This window comes from Cryptomeria japonica, chromosome 7 (assembly GCF_030272615.1).
Source record: "Cryptomeria japonica chromosome 7, Sugi_1.0, whole genome shotgun sequence".
Lineage (NCBI taxonomy): Eukaryota > Viridiplantae > Streptophyta > Pinopsida > Cupressales > Cupressaceae > Cryptomeria > Cryptomeria japonica.
Genome location: NC_081411.1, coordinates 201,754,887 through 201,776,974, shown reverse-complemented (window position 1 = coordinate 201,776,974; position 22,088 = coordinate 201,754,887). Strand labels below are relative to the sequence as shown.

Below are 22,088 nucleotides of genomic sequence, written 5' to 3'. Positions count from 1 at the left end.
GATGCTGTTGTCATTTTATGACACCCTTGGTCCATCAGTGAGAACCGATTGGAGATATGTTCCATGGACCAACGTTGCCCAGTTGATCAAGGAGAAAAGTAGTGAAATCATGGTTTGAAGTGTTGTCTTGTCGGAAGTTCCTTGGCCCTCTCTTTCTCTAGCTCGAAACTTTGGAACCCCGAGGTTCCGAGTTTCTTTGCCTTAGCTTCTTTCTTTCCTGCTCCGGAACTCTGGAACTCCAAGTCTCCGAAGTTCCCTTCCTTCCCTTAGCTTTTCTTAAGTCTTCTACCCCGGAACTTCGGAACCCCCAAGTTCCGAAGTTCCTTAGTCTTCAACCCCGGAACTCCGGAACCCCCAGGTTCCGAAGTTCCTTGCCCAACTACGTAGACCTCGGCCTCCAAAGTTCCCCAACTATGGAGACCCCGGTCTTCGAAGTTCCCCAAGTTCCTAAGTCTTCTACCCCGGAACTCCGAAACCCCCAGGTTCCGAAGTTCCTTAGTCTTCAACCTCAGAACTTTAGAACCCCCTTCCTTGCCCAACTTTGGAGACCTCAGCCTCTGAAGTTCCCCAACTACAGAGACCCTGGTCTCCAAAGTTCCCCAAGTTCCTAAGTCTTCTACCCCGGAACCCCTAGGTTCCGAAGTTCCTTGCCCAACTACGGAGACCCCGGTCTCCGAAGTTCCCCAACTACAGAAACCCCGGCCTCCGAAGTTTTTCAAACTACTTCCGACTTGCAACACTTTCGGATGGCGTGATCGACACTCAAAGCTTTAAATGCTCCGACAGTTTTGGTGACTTGTGCACTTTTTTTGTGGAGCCACAGGGGTGCATTTAATGTTTTTGGCAGGATTTCCATCAAGGGAGGTATGGGGCCATGCTGGGTGACTTATGTCATGCTTGACTTTGGAAGGTCAGTCAATCTATCCTCCTGAGAATTGCCTTTGGAGGTATGGCTAGGTTGCTTGCATGTACAAGTCAAGTGCATGCACTTCCCTGCACTTCCAGATTGACATGCAGGGGTCATGATCACCATTGTAACCCATTTTTCTATATAATGGCTTTTAAGCCTCATTGTCAAGGGTTCTCTCCCTGCTGCCTGGAGTTTTCTTATGCTCTCCTCTTCTCTTGAAGACTTGTAATCTTTGCATTTCTGCAACTGTAAGATTGGCGTTTGGCCTTATGATTAATTGAAGAACACTATTCTTGCCTCCTTTCAACCTATATATGTTGTGTATGCTTTCTTACCTTCATCATAGGTGCATGTTGTGGCTCTTTCTCTTCATATATGTTGTGATAACTGTTTTTCTGAGTGTGACTTGTGGGAATCCTTCTCCCCTCTTGGCATTCAGTGGATTTTAGCCTTCATCTATGCATTGGGGCTACTCATACAACTGAAATTTGTGCATCTTCAGGGTGTTTCAGTTAATTACTTGGGTCATTTCTGTAGGGAGAGGAACTATCTCTTCTTGGTGCATCACCTCCTTTTATTTCAAGCAGTTTCTCTCTTCTCTTTTCCTCTGCAAGTTGTTAGGGTAGGCTTAGGAATTAGCTTTGAAGTGTTGAGTTGGTTCAACACCTGCACCTAGACAGAGAAGGAAGTCGACCTTCTTCGGAGATTCAACCCCCTTGCGCAAGGTCCCACACTTTGGGGTTGTTTCCATGTTTCACAAGATTGTTGAGTTGATAGCTCAGCAAGGGTGCAAGCTTTTGTGATAATAGATGCTATTACTCCTTCTCCTTGTTTAGTACCTGTTTCTGACTCTGTGTTTTGTGAAGCTCGTTCTATGTTAGGATCAACATTCTCTTCATCCTCACTGTTAGACATAACCTCAATATAATGAATTTTTCCCTTCCCTAAACATCTATGTTCAGGCTGCCATGCTTCCCTACAACTGAAACATAGTTTTTTCCTTCTGAGCTCTTCCCTTTCCTCTTTATCTAACCTGTTTTTTGGGAAATTATCTTTATGGAAAGGTTGTTTGTCTTTTTCTAGTTTAGGAGGTGGTCCTTTATTAAAATTTTTTCCTTTTGAAGATGGTTCTAATTCTCTTGCTCTTTTGACAGCGGTTTGTAAGGTCAGAGGGTTTAAGGACTTAACCCAACCTTTGAGGGAATTAGACAATCCATCTATAAATATTACAATCTTGTGTTTTTCTGAAATTTCAGTAACTAAGACTACCAATTTTTCAAATTCAGAAATATATTGTTCAACAGTTCAAGTTTGTTTAAGCTGAGTCAAATCCTTAAGATGTAATTCAGGATCTTTAGAATCAAACCTATCAATAAGTTTCTCAGTGAACTCAACATAAGTACCTATCAAATTATGACCCAAGGTTATTTGCCCATGATGCCACCATTCATGTGCTACACTGTCAAGATGTAATGCAACATATTTAATTGCCTCCTCTTCCAACATAGGGTTTAATTGGAAGTATGTGTCTAATTTCTGCACCCATGCCCGAGCAGTTGTTTTACTTGTTCCATCAAAATAAGGAATGGACATTTTTCCAATTTTCCTTTGCAATTCACTGTTGTTTCCTCGCCGTCCTCTTGGCTCATGTTTCATTCTGACATCTAAATATTCTCTAAATGTCATTGTTGATTTGAAATTTCAGTAACTAAGACTGCCAATTTTTCAAATTCAGAAATATATTGTTCAACAGTTCAAGTTTGTTTAAGCTGAGTCAAATCCTTAAGATGTAATTCAGGATCTTTAGAATCAAACCTATCAATAAGTTTCTCAGTGAACTCAACATAAGTACCTATCAAATTATGACCCAAGGTTATTTGCCCATGATGCCACCATTCATGTGCTACACTGTCAAGATGTAATGCAACATATTTAATTGCCTCCTCTTCCAACATAGGGTTTAATTGGAAGTATGTGTCTAATTTTTGCACCCATGCCCGAGCAGTTGTTTTACTTGTTCCATCAAAATAAGGAATGGACATTTTTCCAATTTTCCTTTGCAATTCACTGTTGTTTCCTCGCCGTCCTCTTGGCTCATGTTTCATTTTGACATCTAAATATTCTCTAAATGTCATTGTTGATCTGAATTCTTCTCCAGAACTTAACCAATCCTGATGTATTTCTTCTTGTATTTCTCTTATTGTAGGTTCATTTTCAGGCGGCTGGTTTCTAGCAGTAAATGTAGGCATAAATGGTCTAGCTGTTCCTGTTCTTTCTGGCTGATTATTGACAGACTGTTCATCTCTACCCCATTGTTTCCCCCGTTATTTTGAGGTTGATTATTCTGTCTTCCATTATTTTGGTGCTGATTTATATTATTAGCCATAAATTGGGTCATCAAATTGGTCATTCTGTTAACATTATCTTGCATATCTTACTGACTTTTGATTAATGCAGCCAACAGGTCCCTATTGTTATCCGAGTATCCCATGTTGGTTTCAAAAATAAATTCCTTTTCAGTTTCGGTGTGGCTATCCTCAATTTCAAACGGAATAGATGAACTATTTTGTGCTAAAGGAGAGTTTTGAAATCTGTTTTGACGGGCCCTAGTATTTTGGAAATTGTAATTTCCCTGGTGCATACTCAACTGTGCATTAAGTTTTCATGAAGTTTCAACACCCTACAGGTTGGCAGGATTCAAGAGCTCTGATACCACTGTAAAATTCCTTACTAAGTCTGATTGCAAATAGATGTGTTTGTCCAGATTATACAAATATGTAGTAAAATGCCTATGGAATGATTTAACCCACACAATTCCAAATTAATTTTCAGGTTTAATTGAGAACACAACGTTTATTAATAGTCATTATTCAACATTCAATAGGGTATCACACAGTGCACCTGTAATTTGCAAGGCTGTTGATGCCTATTCTCGTAGCTGAAGACTAACCGGAAGTCTTAATGCATTCTTCGTGAAACGCACAGCAGATGGCCCTCCGTTAATGAATGCAATATGATTTTCGCTCCTTGGTAAATGTTTACCCGCCTCCCTCACAGCACCTGCTACTCGGCTTTGGTTAATCGTGTTTGTAGGAACATGCTCTAGGCACACCTATTGTAGGGTCTTTCTAGTTCACGCGAGCAGGAGGAAAACGACATAACTAGACCAAACCCGATATCGGGTTTCTGTGAATGAAAGAAGTGCGTGCCATTTCCTTAACGTGTAGCCAGGGTTGAAGTTCACGCGTCGTTTGACAAAGACCATACCCGATATCGGGTTTCTGCGGAGGAAGGGAGTTGCATGCCGTTCTGAATACGCGGAAAGGAATGCAGTTTGCATGCTGTTTGTACACCAAAAATGAGTGAAGTCTGCGTTAACCCTCCACCAAGCTCCGATAGGTTTCTTCGTATTATGCACGATATTCACGCCACTGGGTCATTACTTCGTAGTTCCAATAGGCCAGTTGAGGCTGGCGAAAGGGATTATTCAACTCGTATTGCTATCACATGGATAGTCAATTTATCTTCTAAGCATTGTATTTAATAAATTTCCATGTATCCCCTCCTTGCCAAATTCTTATTTAAAAGAAAAAAATTCCCGTAGGAAAACTTCCCTTAGGAAAACCAACTCCCGCAGGGATTAAAAATCAAATAATAGTTTGGGCAATATAATTAAGCAACTAATATTTAATTTTTAATCTTTATTGAAAAAGCCAATATTGAACTCTTATTATAATATATTAGTCATTATTTGAACTAATATAAAATAAGAAAAGTTCATTAATACCACCAAATGGTATTAATTTGATGGGGACATCACATCTTTCACCCAAAAACACCGAGGACCTTGCCAACTTGGCCTCTTGGCCCACACTTGGGGTTGGCATACCTGCTGGAGCCTAGTGCTCTTGCTTCCTTGTATTCTCTCTCCATAAGTGGATGGTGGAATTGAAGGGTATTACAAACTCCATCATATAATTTACTTAATTGTCATATGAACAGTTAGTGATAGAAAGGCATTATTATACTGTCATACATATTGTAGTCTATATTAATATTACTATTAAATTCTGCATAAGAAGATTATCATGTGTCATATATTAAGCATACAAATTAAGCACATCCCCATGCATACCACCAAGAACAAGGATGTTACTGCCTGTAACTTGATAACAGTTTTGATCTGATCTGATCAATGGTGGTGTCACTAGAGGTTTTTGATTCCTTTCCTTTATATCTCTCAATGTGAGGGAGAGGTCACACCTCTTCATCATGTATGCCCTTTGGTAGGAGACACACCCTTTCACCATTAGCACCCTTCGAAAGAGTGCAATATTTCTGCCCTTTGAAAGGGACACAACCTTTCACAATCAGATCTGCACTTCTTATTTAGATCAGATCTGCACTTCTGATTCCCAAATTTTCCCCGCTCAATGAGGTTCTCTTCTCCCTTTTATATCTCATGTTTGAGGGAGTCAACTTTTCATTTATGTCTTTTGACCATTCATTAACTTAATTAAATTTTAATTATATCTGATTATATTTTTTAATATTTTAATTTTATTATTATTATTATTTGTCATTAAATTCTATTTCAAAGTGGGGACATTGCAAGCTGAATATCCTTTTAAATGGAAGTCAGATTGGCATACTTCCTGGACAAAGCTAATCCCTACCACTGCCCTTATTTGCCATAAGAGCTTTTCCAAAGCACATAACAAGGACAAGGCACAGCTTGATTGGAATCACTCCAAAGTATTAGATGGTATAAATGCACATTTCAACTGCCATATACAAACCTTACAGTACTTTCCAGTCTCAAGCCACCCTTCTGATATAATGAGTAATAAATGGAGCTACAACTTATACATGCAAGAAGGCAAATTACATTTCCAATATGCATTATAGAATTTTAATTTTACTTTATACAAAGATAAGCAAAAATATAGACTTTGTAGATGGATGTGGAATGGGTCCTTTATTTACCATGGAAGCAAATGTAATCACATTGAAACTTTTCAATATTGTTTCTGTTGTTTAAGATTTAACTGTTGACTGTAAACCTTTGTAGTGATCTCTCCTTGCTTCCTGTTCATATCTTTCGGAGCTGTCTTCCATCGTGATTTTTATTCTGTTTACAAGAATAATCCATACCTGCATTACTAATTCTTGTAATCCTTTTATTACTTCCAATATTCTGCTTTGTGGCAGATCAGATCTATAAGCATGCCAATGTGAAGGTCGCTATAATTACTGTATAATTTAAAAGAGTTTCATCTTTTGGGACACATGGATGGATACCTGAATCACACCTTCGATAAGAAATTACATCAATATTGGGTTCTGTGTAAGAAGAGACCAAATGCATATTTTACTGATTTTCATGTTTGATATGTGCTGCTGGAATTAGTCTGATATGAATTTTAAAAGTTTCAATAAATTTGTCTGTCAGATTTATCTGCATATGCATGTGTTTTTTGTTGCATTCTTTCACCTTTTGTCTGGATGTAAGAAGGATATGTTGATTAATTTCTATGTAGTTGATTTATTCAGATTTCATCTTTGTAAGGAGAATAAGGACACTCAAGAGGCCTTGATGGTGATTGGGAAGATGCTTGGAGTGCAGGTTTGCATTTTCTGTTAGTGCCTACATTCTTACTGCAATCAATGTTTGTTCTTTGTCAAGGATGTTTACTTGGTGTCTATTTGCATTTATCCTACAACATATGAAAACATCCAGGATTACCAAATTATCTCCAGGCTTTTTTTTTTAACTTGGGGCAAATTAAATATATTTGGAAACAATCTGAGGAAATCAAAGTCTTAATGCTTCTTTCATATTTGTTTGCTAATGTCTCTCTTATTTGTTAATAGACCAGGTCATTTGGATTTGCTGGCACAAAAGATAAGCGAGCGGTTACAACACAAAGGGTAGATACGAAATAAATTAATTCTGCTTGTTTTTTATATGTTTGATATCTGGTAATTATTTCTTGTTGATGCTATGGTTTCATTTGATTTGCTTAAGGTACGGGAATAGTTATGCTCTACATTGTTTTTCAGTGATCCCACAATACCGAGTTACACTTTTTGGTACATCCTGATTTTTTCTGAAATCATACATGTTTTTAGAAAATATAATGATTTAAGCTTTAAGAGGTTCCATTTGAAGTAATTAATTGAGGAGAGTTAAATCAAAGACTCTTAGATCAAAATTTCTTGGATAGAACCTCTCTACTTTTAAATCATACTTGCTATGGAGTCTTCTTCGCACCTATCAAAATGTTAATAAAAAACCACTTTTACATAAGCTTCTGGGGGTCAAATGAATTTATTTGGAAGTTTTGGTTTTTTAAGTATTTAGTCCTTATTATAAGCTTTCCAAATAGTATAATTTTTAATATGTTTAATTTCATTAATATATTTATGTTTTATTTCTTATCAATGTAGTTTATTCATCGAACATTAAGGTTTGTGTTTCACACGTGGAAAAATTGAAAAATAGAGAAAAAATCGTAAAAAATATCTTTTCCCTAGGTATTGATATCCTCATTTCAACACAAAAATAAGTTTATTCAAATGCATACAAAAAAAATTTATGGATTACGGAATACACCTCTGTCCAAATTACAATTACTGTTTTAAAAAATTAACTAAAAAAAATATATGTAACAAAAAATTGTGAAAAAATATCCATTCATTAGATATTGGTGTGACAATTTTATATTTCAAAAATTAGAATTTCTTTTTTGCTATAAAAAATGTTATGCATTACCAAATAAATGTCACTTCTGAAAATTTTTTTTTTTTTTTTTGATCGGTAATAGGTCGAAGCCAATAAGATGTACATACCCTACCCCCTATGGGATTTGAACTTGTGACCTCTCTTTCAAGAGCACAAGTTCTCCACCACTAGGCCAACTCAAGCTGTACCACTTCTGAAAAATGTTGATTACTGTAAATATTGAGTTATTAAAAGTTACATAACAATATGGACAATTGATTTTTAATTATTTAGAAAAATACATATTTAGAATCTATATGAAAAATCTCACAAATTAGTACTTCATCTTCAAATTCCTAATGGTTTAGTTGCTATAGGTTTTACGAAGTAAAGATTTGATGCAAAATGCTGATTTCAATGTCAAGTTTGGCCAAAAAGTGTAACCCAGTATTATGGTATATTAAAAAAGGGATTTCTCCCCCATATATAATGCATGTAAACCGGATGCACAAGTTTTGTAGGAGTCCAAATCAAATAATTGTTTTTTTTTGAGTCAAATCCAGCAGTTAACAATGTTCACTATTAAAATTACTTAAATGATAGTTAACAGTATTCAATATTAAAATTACTTGTTTGAACAAAGGTTGATAGCCTAAAGTAGTGCTCATGTCCAGGAAGTCTCAAACTACTGTTTATCGCTGTCCTTACTTTGAACAAGTTTTTAATATCAGTCATGGTGATGACGATCTCAGTGGTGGCACAAGCTCTAGACTACATTTCTGTATGATGATTCCACAGGATTTAGAGTACATAGGTGTGTAGTGAATCCATCAATTTTCATTTTAACTGATTTAGCCTAATGTTGTGATTGGATCAGGTTACCATCTTCAAACAGGAGGCTTCAAGAATAGCTGCATTGAACAAGAGATTATATGGTATCAAAGTAGGAGACTTCTGGTATGTTAAGATTTTGGCTTTTGTTATCCCGGATCCATAAAGATCCAATAATGTGGCTGATTCAGCCTTCTGCATATTTTGATCGGTACTACTACTCTCTTTAATCCTAATATGTTACGAATGCAGTTATGTGAAGGATGGACTTGTGCTTGGGCAGCTTTCAGGAAATCGATTCACAATTACTTTACGGTAAACTACAAATACAGTAATTGGGAATCATTATGATGGCCATATGAATGTCAACTTCGACTAGCCTTCAAACAGTCTCTTATAGGTTTCTCGCTTCTGTTATCACTACTGTTATTCTCATTGTGATCTGCATTTCAGTGGTGTTGTTGCAGGGAGACACGATATTATTAAGGAGGCAGCAGAAGGATTAGGAAAGAATGGCTTTATCAATTATTTTGGATTACAGGTTCTGTTGATCTTGTAGAAATTTAGTTTTTCTGCCACTGCTTTCCAGTTTGTTCTATGTTGCTATTAATATGATCATATTGATACGGTCCATCTGATGGTTGTTTTATGGTCATGGTTATTTGTGAGACATGCTAAATATTCATATTTAATTTTTGATAGCGATTTGGAAGTGGCTCAGTGCCTACACATTCTATTGGAGCAGCATTGCTACGAGGTGAATGGAAGACTGCAGTTGACTTGATCCTTGATCCTCGAGATGGAGATATCCTAACTTATATTTTGATATTCAGTGACACACTTTGTTGCTTCTCTTTGTATATATTAATGTTTTTGATGTTTTAACTTGAATGTTCAATGATCTGGGGTGTTTTAAGCTAAAGCTTATGCAGTATTCTGTTGATTTTATTTGTAACCTTTACAAATGATATATACAGCGCAGAGATATAAAAGAAGCTAGAGAATATTATAAGAGCACTATGGATATTAATGGTACATTGAAGCAGATGCCTCGCTATTTGGTAGCTGAAAGGGCAATTGTAAGTGGCTTCCAGTTATGAGCATTACCTATTATTTAAAATATGTAAATGCACATCACTGTTAAAAATATTAAAGATAGTTATAAAGCTGTGCTAACAGATAGCTATCTCGTTTTGAGTATTTACTTCATTTCTTGGCAATGGTTTATAGCTCCAGTCTGCCAGTGCAGGATTTGAACTAGGATCTGGTTTGTTTGAGTGTGGAAGTGTAATGTCCCCATTTGGGATTAACGTGGAACATGCAATTTTTTGATTTTTTTTGATTTGTGAAACAAGAATGAAACAACAGAAGCAAACTGAAATTAAACTAGATGCTGATCACAACTTAAAGTGGCTGGAAAATCACGAAAACAGCAGATCTAGCATGTAGATAACAGCTTACAACAAGTAAGCTTGCTGATCTAGGTTTGATTATTCACGAACAACAAGTTTCAAACCCTAGAACAACGATAGATGACTGAAATTAATGCTGGTTAGCAATGTAGGATATTTGAAATTCTTGTCAAACAATTGTGCAACTCTTTACTGTGAATGTAAAGCTTTACAAGCTGATATATAAGCTGGATGACACTTTCAAATGCAAATTAATGAAATATAATTGTGGATCTGAATTTTATATAGCAAAATCACAAGTATGTTAGCTGATCTACCACTGAATTTTCATTTTCATATCTGATTTGTAGTAGTTATATATAAGAATAACAATAAACCCTAGTCCATGTAGTTATGCCCTCAAGGACTATTATATCTTCTAATTAGCTGGCCAAAAATTTATTACCCAAATTACCTAACAAATTTGATTTTTATAAATTATCATCAGAAAATACTAAATTCTTATATATTATGATGATTTCCAAAATGATGTACAGCTGGACGTGCACCATATGGTACTCTTATAGTAGGATTGAAGTTACCAATATTCAACATGACAGCGATGGATATGGAAGATATTTACTCTTGCAGCACTGTAGCAGCTACATATAAACTTGAAACTTGGTTCAAAATGTTGATTTCATTGTAGGTACACTGTATTGATACTATAGCACACGTAAAATTGAAACTTGGCCAACTGATTGAGACATAGAATTGATAAAGACAAACTGGCTGATAATGAATGAAAATTCTGATCAAGACAAACTGGCTGAAAGCAAGAATAATTGCATCAATGCCAAAATGACAGAATAATTCACTTGGTTCCAATACATGCCTAGATGGTGGAAACTGGAAAGTATTGAAAATAAAAATAGGATCCAACAAATAAACTGTCCAGGACTACAATCATTAATGTGGATATGGTGGTGAACCGTCTAGGAGCTTTCAATAACAATTATTTGTAGTAAACCATCTAGTTTACAATTATTAGAAGATAAGCAATTATTTCACTTAAGTATTCACATATAAGATTATGTCAAATATTTATGCATCACAATGCAAGGAGACATTTTGTCAAACAAATTGTAAGCAAATAGCAAAGATTTAAATTATTTGGGTTGGGCTAATATGCTTTGTAGGATGAATCAGTGTGGAAGCTGGATCCGAAAACCTGATGAACTGTTGATGAATTCAATCCCAAAACTATTGTAGAAATCATCCATTGGATTATAGACATCTATTTATATTCAATCATTCCCAAACTACTGCAAAAGTGAACTTGGATGTGATATGGTCAGCAAGATTGAATTAATCCAGTCAACTTGTAGATGCTAAATTCTGAAAACAAACTCTGATAATAAAAAGACTATTTTTATAAGCTACCACTGATACCAACAGCAATATTACTTCCTTACAGCCAGTTATAATTACCCAAAACTGAACTATTTGAAATCCTTACTGAATATGTATTTGAATGTAAAGAATAATAAACGGTAAATGAACTTGCAGCAATACCAACACTTCCTTGTAGGGTTTCACCTTGAAACAGGGGTGACAGCATAAAAAATACAGCTCTTTAATATTCAAGGAATCTACCAAATATTTTTTAACAACACCAAGCTGATTTCATTGTCAGAGATTGTCCCCAAAGGCTGTGTTCTCCCTTTGATTAGAATAAGGGTGGTGGGACCCACATGTCAGGGCCGTTGCCTTAAGGCAGCCATTCAAAAGCTACGCTTCTGGGTTTGGCATCCGGAGCCTGGATGCAGGTCCAGATTCGTGCTGGGTCTGGGTGTGGGTTTGTTGTGGCACTGGGTTCGCCGCGGCAACTAAGGACTGCACTTCTAATGAAATTGAACAGCATGAAATGAAATTCATTGTGCCCTGACTCCATTTGCTCGTGCCCTGTGATGAAATTTAAGTCCCTTCCTCTAAAAATAGTTGAACTTAATTATTTATAAATTAACAAATTAAAATTAAATTTTTGATATATCTTTCTTATAATATTCTCAAATTTAACAACATTGTTTTACTTTTTATACATTTTAATTTAATAAGTTAAAAATATTTATATTAATTTTAAATTTAATATAAAATAATTTTATTTTAATAAATGATACATTTGGCTATTTTATTTTGTACTATAATTTAATTTCATATGTATATATGTATCATGTATGCATGTATGTATCATTTATGTATATATATACATTCATACATATATGTATATATATATTTGTATATATCTATGTATATATATTTATGTATATGTAATGTCCCCACTTTAGCAGTTGACCAAGTGTGTGTGCGTTAGCCTTGTTATACATGGTCCCGAGGGCTAACAAAGGGTTTAAGGGGATCCTGGAGTGTTTTGGCCTAGTCATTTCCAGTTTGGGCCAAAACGAAGTTGATTTACTCAGTTTCAGGCATACTTACTATTTTTAGTAAGTCAGCAGAACATAGTGGAGGCCAGTTTTGGTGTTTGGATTTGATACTCCTTGGTGAGAGCTTTCCGACGAGCTATCACTCGCATTATTCGGAGTCCGATTGCTAATACATTTTAATGCCTGAAGTTTATTAAAGTAACATTTAATTTAATTGTAAAATATTAAAGTGTTACTCTAATATTTATTTTATGGGGATCTATACCCAAGGGAGACATAAGTGAATATTTTAATATATGTTTTATATTGCTCATCTTTTATCCCACATTGCCGATGAGAGTTGAGTCGACCCTTGGAAAAAGAATAAAAGGAAGCGTTTGTGGCTTCATTTGACATGTTGAATATGAGAAGAAATTGGTGTATGAGTTGCAGACACGTTCTTGGCATCAGAGGACGTCTATCCTCTCTTGTGACATTCTAGACGTCATTCCCCTGGGGTTTGGCCTTTGGAATCCATTGCTACCAGCTTCATTATCAGGCAGTTTGGGCACGTTTCTGGCTACAGGCAGATTGGATGTCTTGCTGATAACTTCTTCTCCATTTGTTCGATGCTTATGCCACTTTGAGGGGATGATATATGAAGACATTGGACTGACTGAAGATAAAATATTACTGTAGCAGCCGCGCCACTGTAGCAGCCGTGTCACTGTAGCAGCCGCATCACTGTAGCAGCCGCGTCACTGTAGCAACGTCACTGTAGCAGCTGCGTACTGTAGCATCTTGTTAGCAGCAGCCTAATGCTATGGCCCAGGCTATCACTCTTTGAAAACAATATTCATGCCATTCTATTGCTGGAGTATTTAGTAAGTTGTTTCATTGCCAATATTGCACTTAATCTGAAAATCGATATAAATACAGTGTGCTGGTTATTTCAGTTGTGTGTTTATGCTTTCATTTTCATATTCATGTTACATGCATAGATCCTTGTTAAAAGGGCACAAAAAATAACAATACAACAAACCATTCTGGAGTCATAAGGGTTGTAACACAAAAAACAGAGAAATTAGGGACTGCAAGCAAAGTGTTTGACGGAATTATTTTATAGCTGTGATTTCCTTTAGAAGTGGATTTTGGGGGTGACCATTACAGTATATATACATACATACATGTGTATATATATTTGTATATATATGTATATATACACACATATGTATACATACATATATATCTATATATATATATATATATATTAACCAACCCTAAATCCATTTTCAGAAATTTTGCTGAAGTGGTTAACCAAGTCCTCGAACTCAAATTTGAACCCAAACTAGCAACTTTGTTCAAAAGGAAAAGGGTATCACAAATCTTAGTAGGAGGCTGTGGTTAGATTATAATGTTTAAATCATAGATTGTAGTCTCGCCCAAAAATTGCTAGAACTCGGCAAACTCAGAAGTCCTAGAGCTCGCCGAGTCCAGTGGCCTTGTACTCGCGAGTCATGGCTTGGTGAGTCCAGACATGGACTCATTGAGTCCTGGGGAGGGACTCGTGCGAGTTTTGGAGTCGTACTCGCAAGTCCCGACGCACGACTCTTGCATGCCATACATACTCGAAATACAATAAAATGATTTCTTTTTAACTTTTTGCTCATTTCTTTGCTCTTGGTTGCCAAAAACAGTTCTGCACATCTAGATAGGGTTGGAAGAAGAGAAGAGGAGCATACGAGATCGAAATAGAGCCAAGTAAGTGATTTTTCTTCTCTTTTTTTTTCGTTTTTTGATTGAAAATTTGGATTTTTTTGAAAAATATGTGGAAATGTTGGCAAAATTTTTTCCTTTTTCCTTTTTTACCTATTTTTTAATATTTTTAGCTTGTTTTTGAAATCTATTTTTTTCAAATGATTGATTATCATTTTTTTTTTAACAAAAACCTACTGATTTTTCTTATGTTTAGATGTTCAAGCAGCAATGTCAACATCAAGGCCATATAGAAAAGACGCTGTATGGAAGTATGGGATACCGGGAAATAAGAAGGGTGAGGTCACTTGCACTTAATGCAATAAATGGATGACAGGGGTAATCAATAGATTAATATACCACATTGCCACTATAATTGGACATAATGTGGACATATGCCCTGCATCGACTCCGGAGATTGTTAGAGAGATGAAGGCCCTTCTTGGTAATTATGAATTGAAAAAAAGAGAAAGACAAAAGACTAAGGAAGCACTAGCAGCAACAATGAATTAGAATGTATCCATTTCTATGCCATCGGATTCCCTTGGTGGCCCAAGTTCAGGCATCCATCAACCACATTCTTCTTTTGGTGAGTCTTGGGTTCTTTTTCTACTTCTAGTGCTAGCCAGATTCCTCCATTAGGATTGGATTAATTTTTTTTTATGCAATGTTCTAGGAGCACAACCTTCACTTGAAGGTATGAGATGGTTTAAAGAAAAACATCATGAAGCTAGGATGAGAGCAGCAAATTTTTGGTACTATACTGATTTACCTTTCAATGTGGTGAACAACCCCATATTGGGAAGGTTTGGTGAATGCATTGACAATTACAAGGTGTTTAAGACTCTAACAGCTAGAGATTTGAGTAGGTCATTGCTAGAGGAAGCCGTAAAAATTACCTGGCTTGTGGTTGATGACCAAAAAAAATTGTGGTAGAGAAAAGGTTGCAGCATCTTATCAAATGTATGGAATAAGACTCCTAAATTTTTTAGTGGCTTTTAATGGTGCATTGTTATTCCTCAAGTCCATATGAAGTCAAAATTGCTGAGACTTGTGCAACTTATTAGCTGGGATGATCCAGGAGGTTGGTGGTGAGAATGTTGTCCAAGTTATCATGAACAACGCAACTACCTATGTAGTTGTAGGTAGTCTCCTTATTTAGAGGCATCCTACAATTTCATGGATTCCTTGTGTTGCACATTTCTTGGACTTGTTAGAGAACATTGGCAAGATTGGATGGATGTAAAGTGTGGTTGAAGATGCTAAAAATGTTACCAAATTTATCTACAACTATATTTGGGTGCTTTCTTTGACGAGGAAACACACAAATGACAAGTACCTTGTGGGACCAGGAGTGACAATTTGCTAGCCACTTCCTTACATTGCAAAGCATTCTTGGTGTCACTCCTCATCTCAAACAAATGTTTCTGTCTAATGCTTCGTTGCAGTCTCCATTTTCTAAGAAAGCTAAATGGGAGAAGATTGGAATTATAGTTTTTGATGACACATTCAACAAAAATGGAGGGGAGTTAATCAAGGTAATTAACAAACACAAACATAAAATTTATATAAGATTATCTATTTGCTGTTTTTATTTTTTATTTTGAGAGGTGAATTTTCTAATAATTTAAAACTTGTTTTCATTTTTTTAGTTGATTGAACCTTTGGTTAGGGTTCTTTGTAAGGTGGATGGAGAGGGTATGCCAATGGGTTTAATTTATTTAGGCCATAGATGGGGCCAAAGAGGCAATTTCACATTACTATGGTGGAAACAAAAAAACGAAATCATTTGGTGCATCATTGATCGTAGATGGACAAACCAACTCCACTAGCTAATTCATGCCTTGGCCTACTTCTTGAACCCAACAACACCTCAATGATCTTGTCTTCGTCTTGTACAATCTTCGCCTTCGAACTAGAAAGGTGGAGGGAGTTTCACATGAGTCCATAGACTTGGTTGATATTGATCCATATCGTGAATGGATTGTCAGTGAACAGAATGATGACGATGTCCCCCTTATTGAAGATCTTGTAGAATTGGAGAAAAGAGCAACAAAAGAAGCAAACGTAGTAGAATTGGATGCAATGGAGGAGGACGAAGACAATTTTGATTTTGAAGAACATCAAACACCTCTCGTAGCACCTTCTAGTTTGAGGCCTCAAGAATTGGGTTACATTAGGGGAGGAAAGAGGAAGATGTAGATTTTATTTGGTTGTTTCTCTTATTTTGACATATCATAATTTCTAAACATTTGTAAACTTATGAATCTGTTATAAATTTGAAAGTTTGAAACTATGGGTATGATTATGAATTTATGATTCATGAATGATGAAATTTCAAATATTGAGTATTTGAAGATCATATGACACGTGTAATGTTTGAATTATGGCTCTGATGTTCTCTAAATGCATTAACTTGTTTTTGTTTTTTTGTAAAACTACGATTTTTTCTTTGTTGAGTCCTAGCCAAGTCCTAACCGATGTTTTTGCCAAGTCTCAAGTTTGAGTCCTATTTTGGGTTGCTGAGTTTGCATTGAAACCGAGTTCTAAAACTATGATTTAAATTATCATTTCTCCTTCAAAATTGCCCCCTCCCAACAAAACGAACATAAATTATTTCTTTCTTAGAGCTTGCCATTTTAAGCACCACCAAAAAGGTGTGATGGTAGATATTCCCTTTACACAACAATTAAAAAAGGACATATCAACCCAATAAAAATTTTGATTACAATCTTTAGATGATTAACATGCGTATAAGAAACTAATTCAACAACCTTTTCCATTTCTAAAACATGAATTAATAATATAGACTTCTAAAGTGAATTGGCCTAGCAAGGTATGACCATGAAGATTTTAGACCAGCAATTTAAAAGGGGAAAACCAATATTTTCTAAGTATTGAGCATGACTTAAAAAGATACAACTAGTACTCATAAATTTGCTATAAGAAAATATTACAGAACCTCACCAAAAGTCTCAAAGATCTGTAAATATTCAGGAATCACCAAAGCTAGAGAAATAACAATAATTGGAAAAAAACCACAAACCCATAACTGAAACAATAAACATGAAGCCAACAAAAGAAATAAGAAAAACTTCACAAAACAAAAAATCCACTAAACTGAAAACATAAAATCTGGAAATCTTTATCTATTGGAGCACATTGACAATCCTTGAGTGGATCTACATTGAAAGCTTGAGGTTTATCATCCTTAGAGCTTCACAAATCTATAGGGCTTTTCATACTCGGGAAGATAATAATGCAAGCTTATTCTTGGGAAAATAAAATTGTTTCCAAAAGCATGAAGACCCTCTTTGAAGACATTCCTGCCTTTCATAACTTTTTGAGGAAATAGAATAATAATATCATTATTTTGATAATTATCTTTCCAAAGTTACAAAAAAACAATAAAGTTTTTTTTTATATCACCTTTTTGCACCATGGGTCTAGTGACTGCCGACACTATTAAATCACCTAAAAACACCTTTATAAATAATTAATGCAAGTCATCTTTTAATATAAAGTTACATTTTTTGACAATATTATATTATAATTAATCTCATAATTTCAAAAAAGGGACATAATTATGCAATTGATTCCCAACTAGGAGCATCTCTCATTTGAATAATGGAGCTATGCTTATCCAGCAAAATCGAGTGGAGTCTTTAATTCTGACTAGAATCTTGTTGTTTTACATCCTTGTGCGTAATGATGTTTGTAACTTTGTATTCCTTATTGGAGTGCTCAATTTTGTGGCATAACAGTTTGTGTTATAAGTGCATGTGATGATATCAAAATCAGATTATCAGTGTAATAATGATTATTTGAATGTTTTCTGTAATGCAGCTTACATGCCTGAAGAAGAATCCGAACAACTACCTTCAAGCCATTTGTAGTATTCCAAGAACATTGAGAATGATGTAAGTTATGTCCAATAGCATATGAATTCAATCCATTGCATGTTGCAATTTGTTAAATTACGTTTTCTCTCATATACTATAATGAGTGTAATCTTTCTGTTTTATATTTCATGTTTAAATGTTAATGCCGATGGATCATTATATTTGGCTATGGTGTAAAAGTGGATATTCTTCAGCCCAATTCTGTATCATTCTTGTTGTGTGTTTGGTAGAAATTTGGCTTGGATGCAAAATATCATTCCCTTAAAAGTTTTGGTTAAAGGGCATTTTGTTAGAAATTACAAATTACGGTGTAATACTTTGTCTAACTTTCTATATTAGACTATTGTGTTAGAAATTTTGCCAACTCTGTCCGAAACCTCGCAAGACCCAAAAACCTCTTAGAAGCTAGTTCCTTTTCTATTGCACTTGCAATGTAATTTCCCCATTTTACGCAACATTGTTTTGTGAGCTACGGGCCAATTTGTGAGTTTTCCCTTAAGCCTCTAGGCGAATTTGGGAGAATTAACAAACTTCTTGGAGGATATAGGTTCAATATTTTTTCGTTTTTGTGTGTGGCGTTGAGCTCAGTTGGTGTTATGGATCCTTATGACACTTAGACAATTGTTTTCGGACTCTTGGGGTGTTCTCCAAAGTTCTTGGAGAGTACATGTATTTAGTAATTCACTTGTTTGGCTCCGATCATCATACTTCATCTTTAATATCATCCCAATGTGATCAGAGTTTGAATCCGGTTCAGTTTCAATGCTTTCGCAACTTGGGGGAGTCATTGAATAATTGATTTTTTATTTCACTAATGTTGTCTAATGTTGAGAATAATAAAAAGACAACTTAGTCTAATAGCTCATTGGAAAGGTAATAAAGTGTTAAAGTTGAACCCTTAGTGAAGGGGGCCTTTGTAATGTCCCCTCCTTAGCCAGTTTTGCTTACAAGGTTAGTCTATTAATGGTCCTTGTAGACTAACAGGTCGGATAGAGGACCCAGGCTGGTTGCTCTCCATTAAAAATATGTCAGGAGGTTTCTTTCTTGATTGGCTAGAGCATTTAAGCTAATCACTCTAGTTAAGCCTCATTGAATTTCATAATCTCTCCTTGGGTCGCTAAAAAACACATTAATAATAGTAAGTTTTCATCTATCCTAAGTGTCTTATTCCTAGAGAGAGAGTGAAAGGGGAACTGAGATATAAAAGAGTGACTTAAGTGGAAAAGGCATATAACATAAGGTGAGCGCTCGTAAGGGGAAGAATTGAAAAACTGATCATTAGTATATTCATAAAATCTGATTTGGGGTGATAAGGTTTTAGCCCTAATTAGGGCGTAACTCTGGAGAAGTTTTAAATAAGGCAAACTTAGGGGCAAAGTTATTATGTTGGATAAAATTTTTTCTTTCTTGCCTCCCTTGAGGAGCTTGTGGTTTTGAGGACTTTGGAGATGGAAACCTCCATTGTTGTTGCACATCTACAGCTGCGAGAGATCGGCCAAGGGTGTGAGGAGGAACTCCAGCCATCAGCCAAGGGTTTGAAGAGGAACTCTAGCCATCAGGGGTTTCCATGGAGCTCAAAGTGAATTAGTTTGGTATACAAATCTGAGCCACCTACTTGCTTATGTGTGTGGCCGAATTGCCTTGATTGTGAAGGCTTTGGATACATTTTGAAGGATCTTTGTACAAGTGATAATTGGCACATAAGGACGATTTGTGTGAAGACTAGACAGCAATTTTGAAGAGTGTTTGGGACTGGTTATAGAGTTTTTGTCTACGGCTGTAGGGAGGTGGCTGCTTGCCAAGCCAACCCTCTTATCCAGCTCTTTGAATATCATTTCGGTGCAGGAGCACCTAGGCCAATTGACAGGAGCACCATGGCAATTGTGTAAATGTGGTTTCTTGTTTTTGTGTTTTGAGTCTTTTGCAATGTAATAAGGTCTTGTATGACAATTTCAAGTGTGTTTGAGTCATTTTATGGTCATATGTCAAATGTGGAAAAATTGTCAAAGGTTGACAAAAAGTTATCATTGCAACTTTCTTATAAAACTGCCATATTGAGCAAAATTGATTAGTTTGGGGTTAGCTAATGTTCAAAAGTCAGTTATGGATGTTTGAGGGTTGATCAAACCTATAAATTTCTTTGTTTCATCGACCATTGGGTTGGTGGTTGGGTGTATTGAAGAAAAATCAATAAAATTTTGAATTTCCCTGGATTTTTACTGTTTTTTCTGACGTTGCAGTCTGATTCCTTTCATTTTTCAGTATGAAATTCATCATGTTTTGATTGGAAACCAATTGGATGTGTTAGATTAGTGAACTACCTTCAATTTGGCTTTTGTGGCATTAAATTTCAATCAGATTTGAAATAGTTACGATCATTTTATTAACTGTAATTTCCAGATTTTTACAATAACAGTCCTGTTGCAGCTTTTATTCCGAATTGGTACGAAAGAATTAAGGCTCAAGACCAGACTCATTTGAAAGAGGGGTGAATTAACTTTCATTTGGCACCGGTTTCATGAATTTTGGTTAAGTTTAGTGCAAGTTATAGCAATTTTTTTAAAAACTGCCCGTGCAAAGCCATTAAAGGAGGGTTTGAAAGTCTAAAATGTAGTTTTTGACCATTCCACCCATTGTATGCCACTGTAACTTGGTGGAATGGTCTGAATGATGTTAATCAGATGTGTGTGAGTTTGGGAAGCAGAGGTGGTCACTTGGGATTCTTTTAATGTGATGACCTAGTTGAATTTTTGTGCATTTTCAATGCAAATGAAGGTGTAGAAGTTGAGTTTCAGTCAATTGATGTTATGGATGGTCATGTTAAGGTTTTGTGAGCATGTGCAGGTCTAATGGAAAGTGTTCCAAGTGGTTTCAAGGGTGTGTGAGGTGTGGAGATGTCATTTTCATCAAATCCTCCTAATTGCAAGCAAAATGAGGGTTTCTTGTTTTGGGGTCTTAAATTGCATGACTAACCCAAGAGGCTGTTGATTTAGATGTTTTATGACATATTGATCTGCTGTTTTGAGGTTTTGAGTGAAGCTTACATGGTTGAAGGGTAGTTGCTTTGTAAATTCGACCAATTTAGGCCTAGTTCAAGAGGGGCCAGTCATAGAACAGCTATACTTTCTGAAACAAGTGCTTAAGATCTTCTGATATGTTTGAATGGGCCTTAATGGGTATCCAAAAAAGCATTTGGATCATGGGTATGAGGTGTCTTTGAAAAGTTATGCCTATTTTTCAAGTTTGGAAGGTTGCTTGGCAATGAGGGTGAGTTGATGCTGGATAGGTTGAATAGGGTTTCATGGTGTGATCCACTGTTGATATTTGATCAATTTGAGTTGGTCTAGAGGTATCACCCTGCTCTGCATCACATTTCTACGCCAAACTACTTTCTAATCAGCTACATGTTATAGTACTATCTTTTCCTACACAGCAAACAAGTTTGGAGAAGATTGCAGCAGTTAAAAGGGTATGAAAATCCATAAAACCAGACTACATCAGGCCGTATTGGTTGAAGATTTTGGAGTCCACAAACAATCCCAACTCAAGGGATAACTATCGTCTATGCACTACAACACCATCACCTTCAGTAGATTACCTTGTGACAACAATTTGGAGAGGAAAGGATCAGATTTCTGATCTCTGTGAGTCTTTTTCTGAGTGAGCACCTTAGTTGTGTGCTACATCTAGAGTTCAACTTTTCCTCAAACTACTGGGTATGTTAGTAGTGGTTTTAAGGATTCCACTTGTTTGTAATAGAACTGTTATCAGAAGATTGATGTATTCAATTTCAGTAGAATACTGATATAAGTATTGAGCTTAATTGTGATTTCAAATCAGTTTTCAATCTACTTCTTGTTATTAAAAGAAGGCATTTATCTTCTTTCTTTCAAAACTTCAAACAAAAAAAGAATTACATCTTCTGCAACTTTTGTCTAGCTTTGAAAGATCACATTCATAGAAAAGACATATAGTATTACTAGCACTTGCAAGGGTTACGCTGATAGGAAACAATAACTTATAATCATAGATGCTTATTTTGATATGTGATTTGTGCACAAAATAGTTTATTTTGAAAGATAAATAATCAAAGTATTTATATACAATCTTGTTCCAAACATAAAAAAACTATCTGACTTATATATTTGGATC

The 22,088-nt window shown here is 35.7% G+C and overlaps 1 protein-coding gene across 4 annotated transcripts in view; it reads left to right on the top strand.

The window, feature by feature from the left end:
- LOC131078257 (multisubstrate pseudouridine synthase 7) overlaps window positions 1-22,088 on the top strand; it is a 158,061-nt gene that overhangs the window by 42,522 nt on the left and 93,451 nt on the right. For all 4 annotated transcript variants that reach the window (XM_058015920.2, XM_058015921.2, XM_058015923.2 and 1 more), the window contains exons 6-13: window positions 6,464-6,536; window positions 6,785-6,841; window positions 8,512-8,591; window positions 8,718-8,780; window positions 8,919-9,006; window positions 9,168-9,271; window positions 9,442-9,544; window positions 17,881-17,954. In XM_058015920.2, coding sequence (XP_057871903.2) covers window positions 6,464-6,536; window positions 6,785-6,841; window positions 8,512-8,591; window positions 8,718-8,780; window positions 8,919-9,006; window positions 9,168-9,271; window positions 9,442-9,544; window positions 17,881-17,954 — 642 coding nt within the window. The remainder of the gene's footprint in view (window positions 1-6,463; window positions 6,537-6,784; window positions 6,842-8,511; window positions 8,592-8,717; window positions 8,781-8,918; window positions 9,007-9,167; window positions 9,272-9,441; window positions 9,545-17,880; window positions 17,955-22,088) is intronic.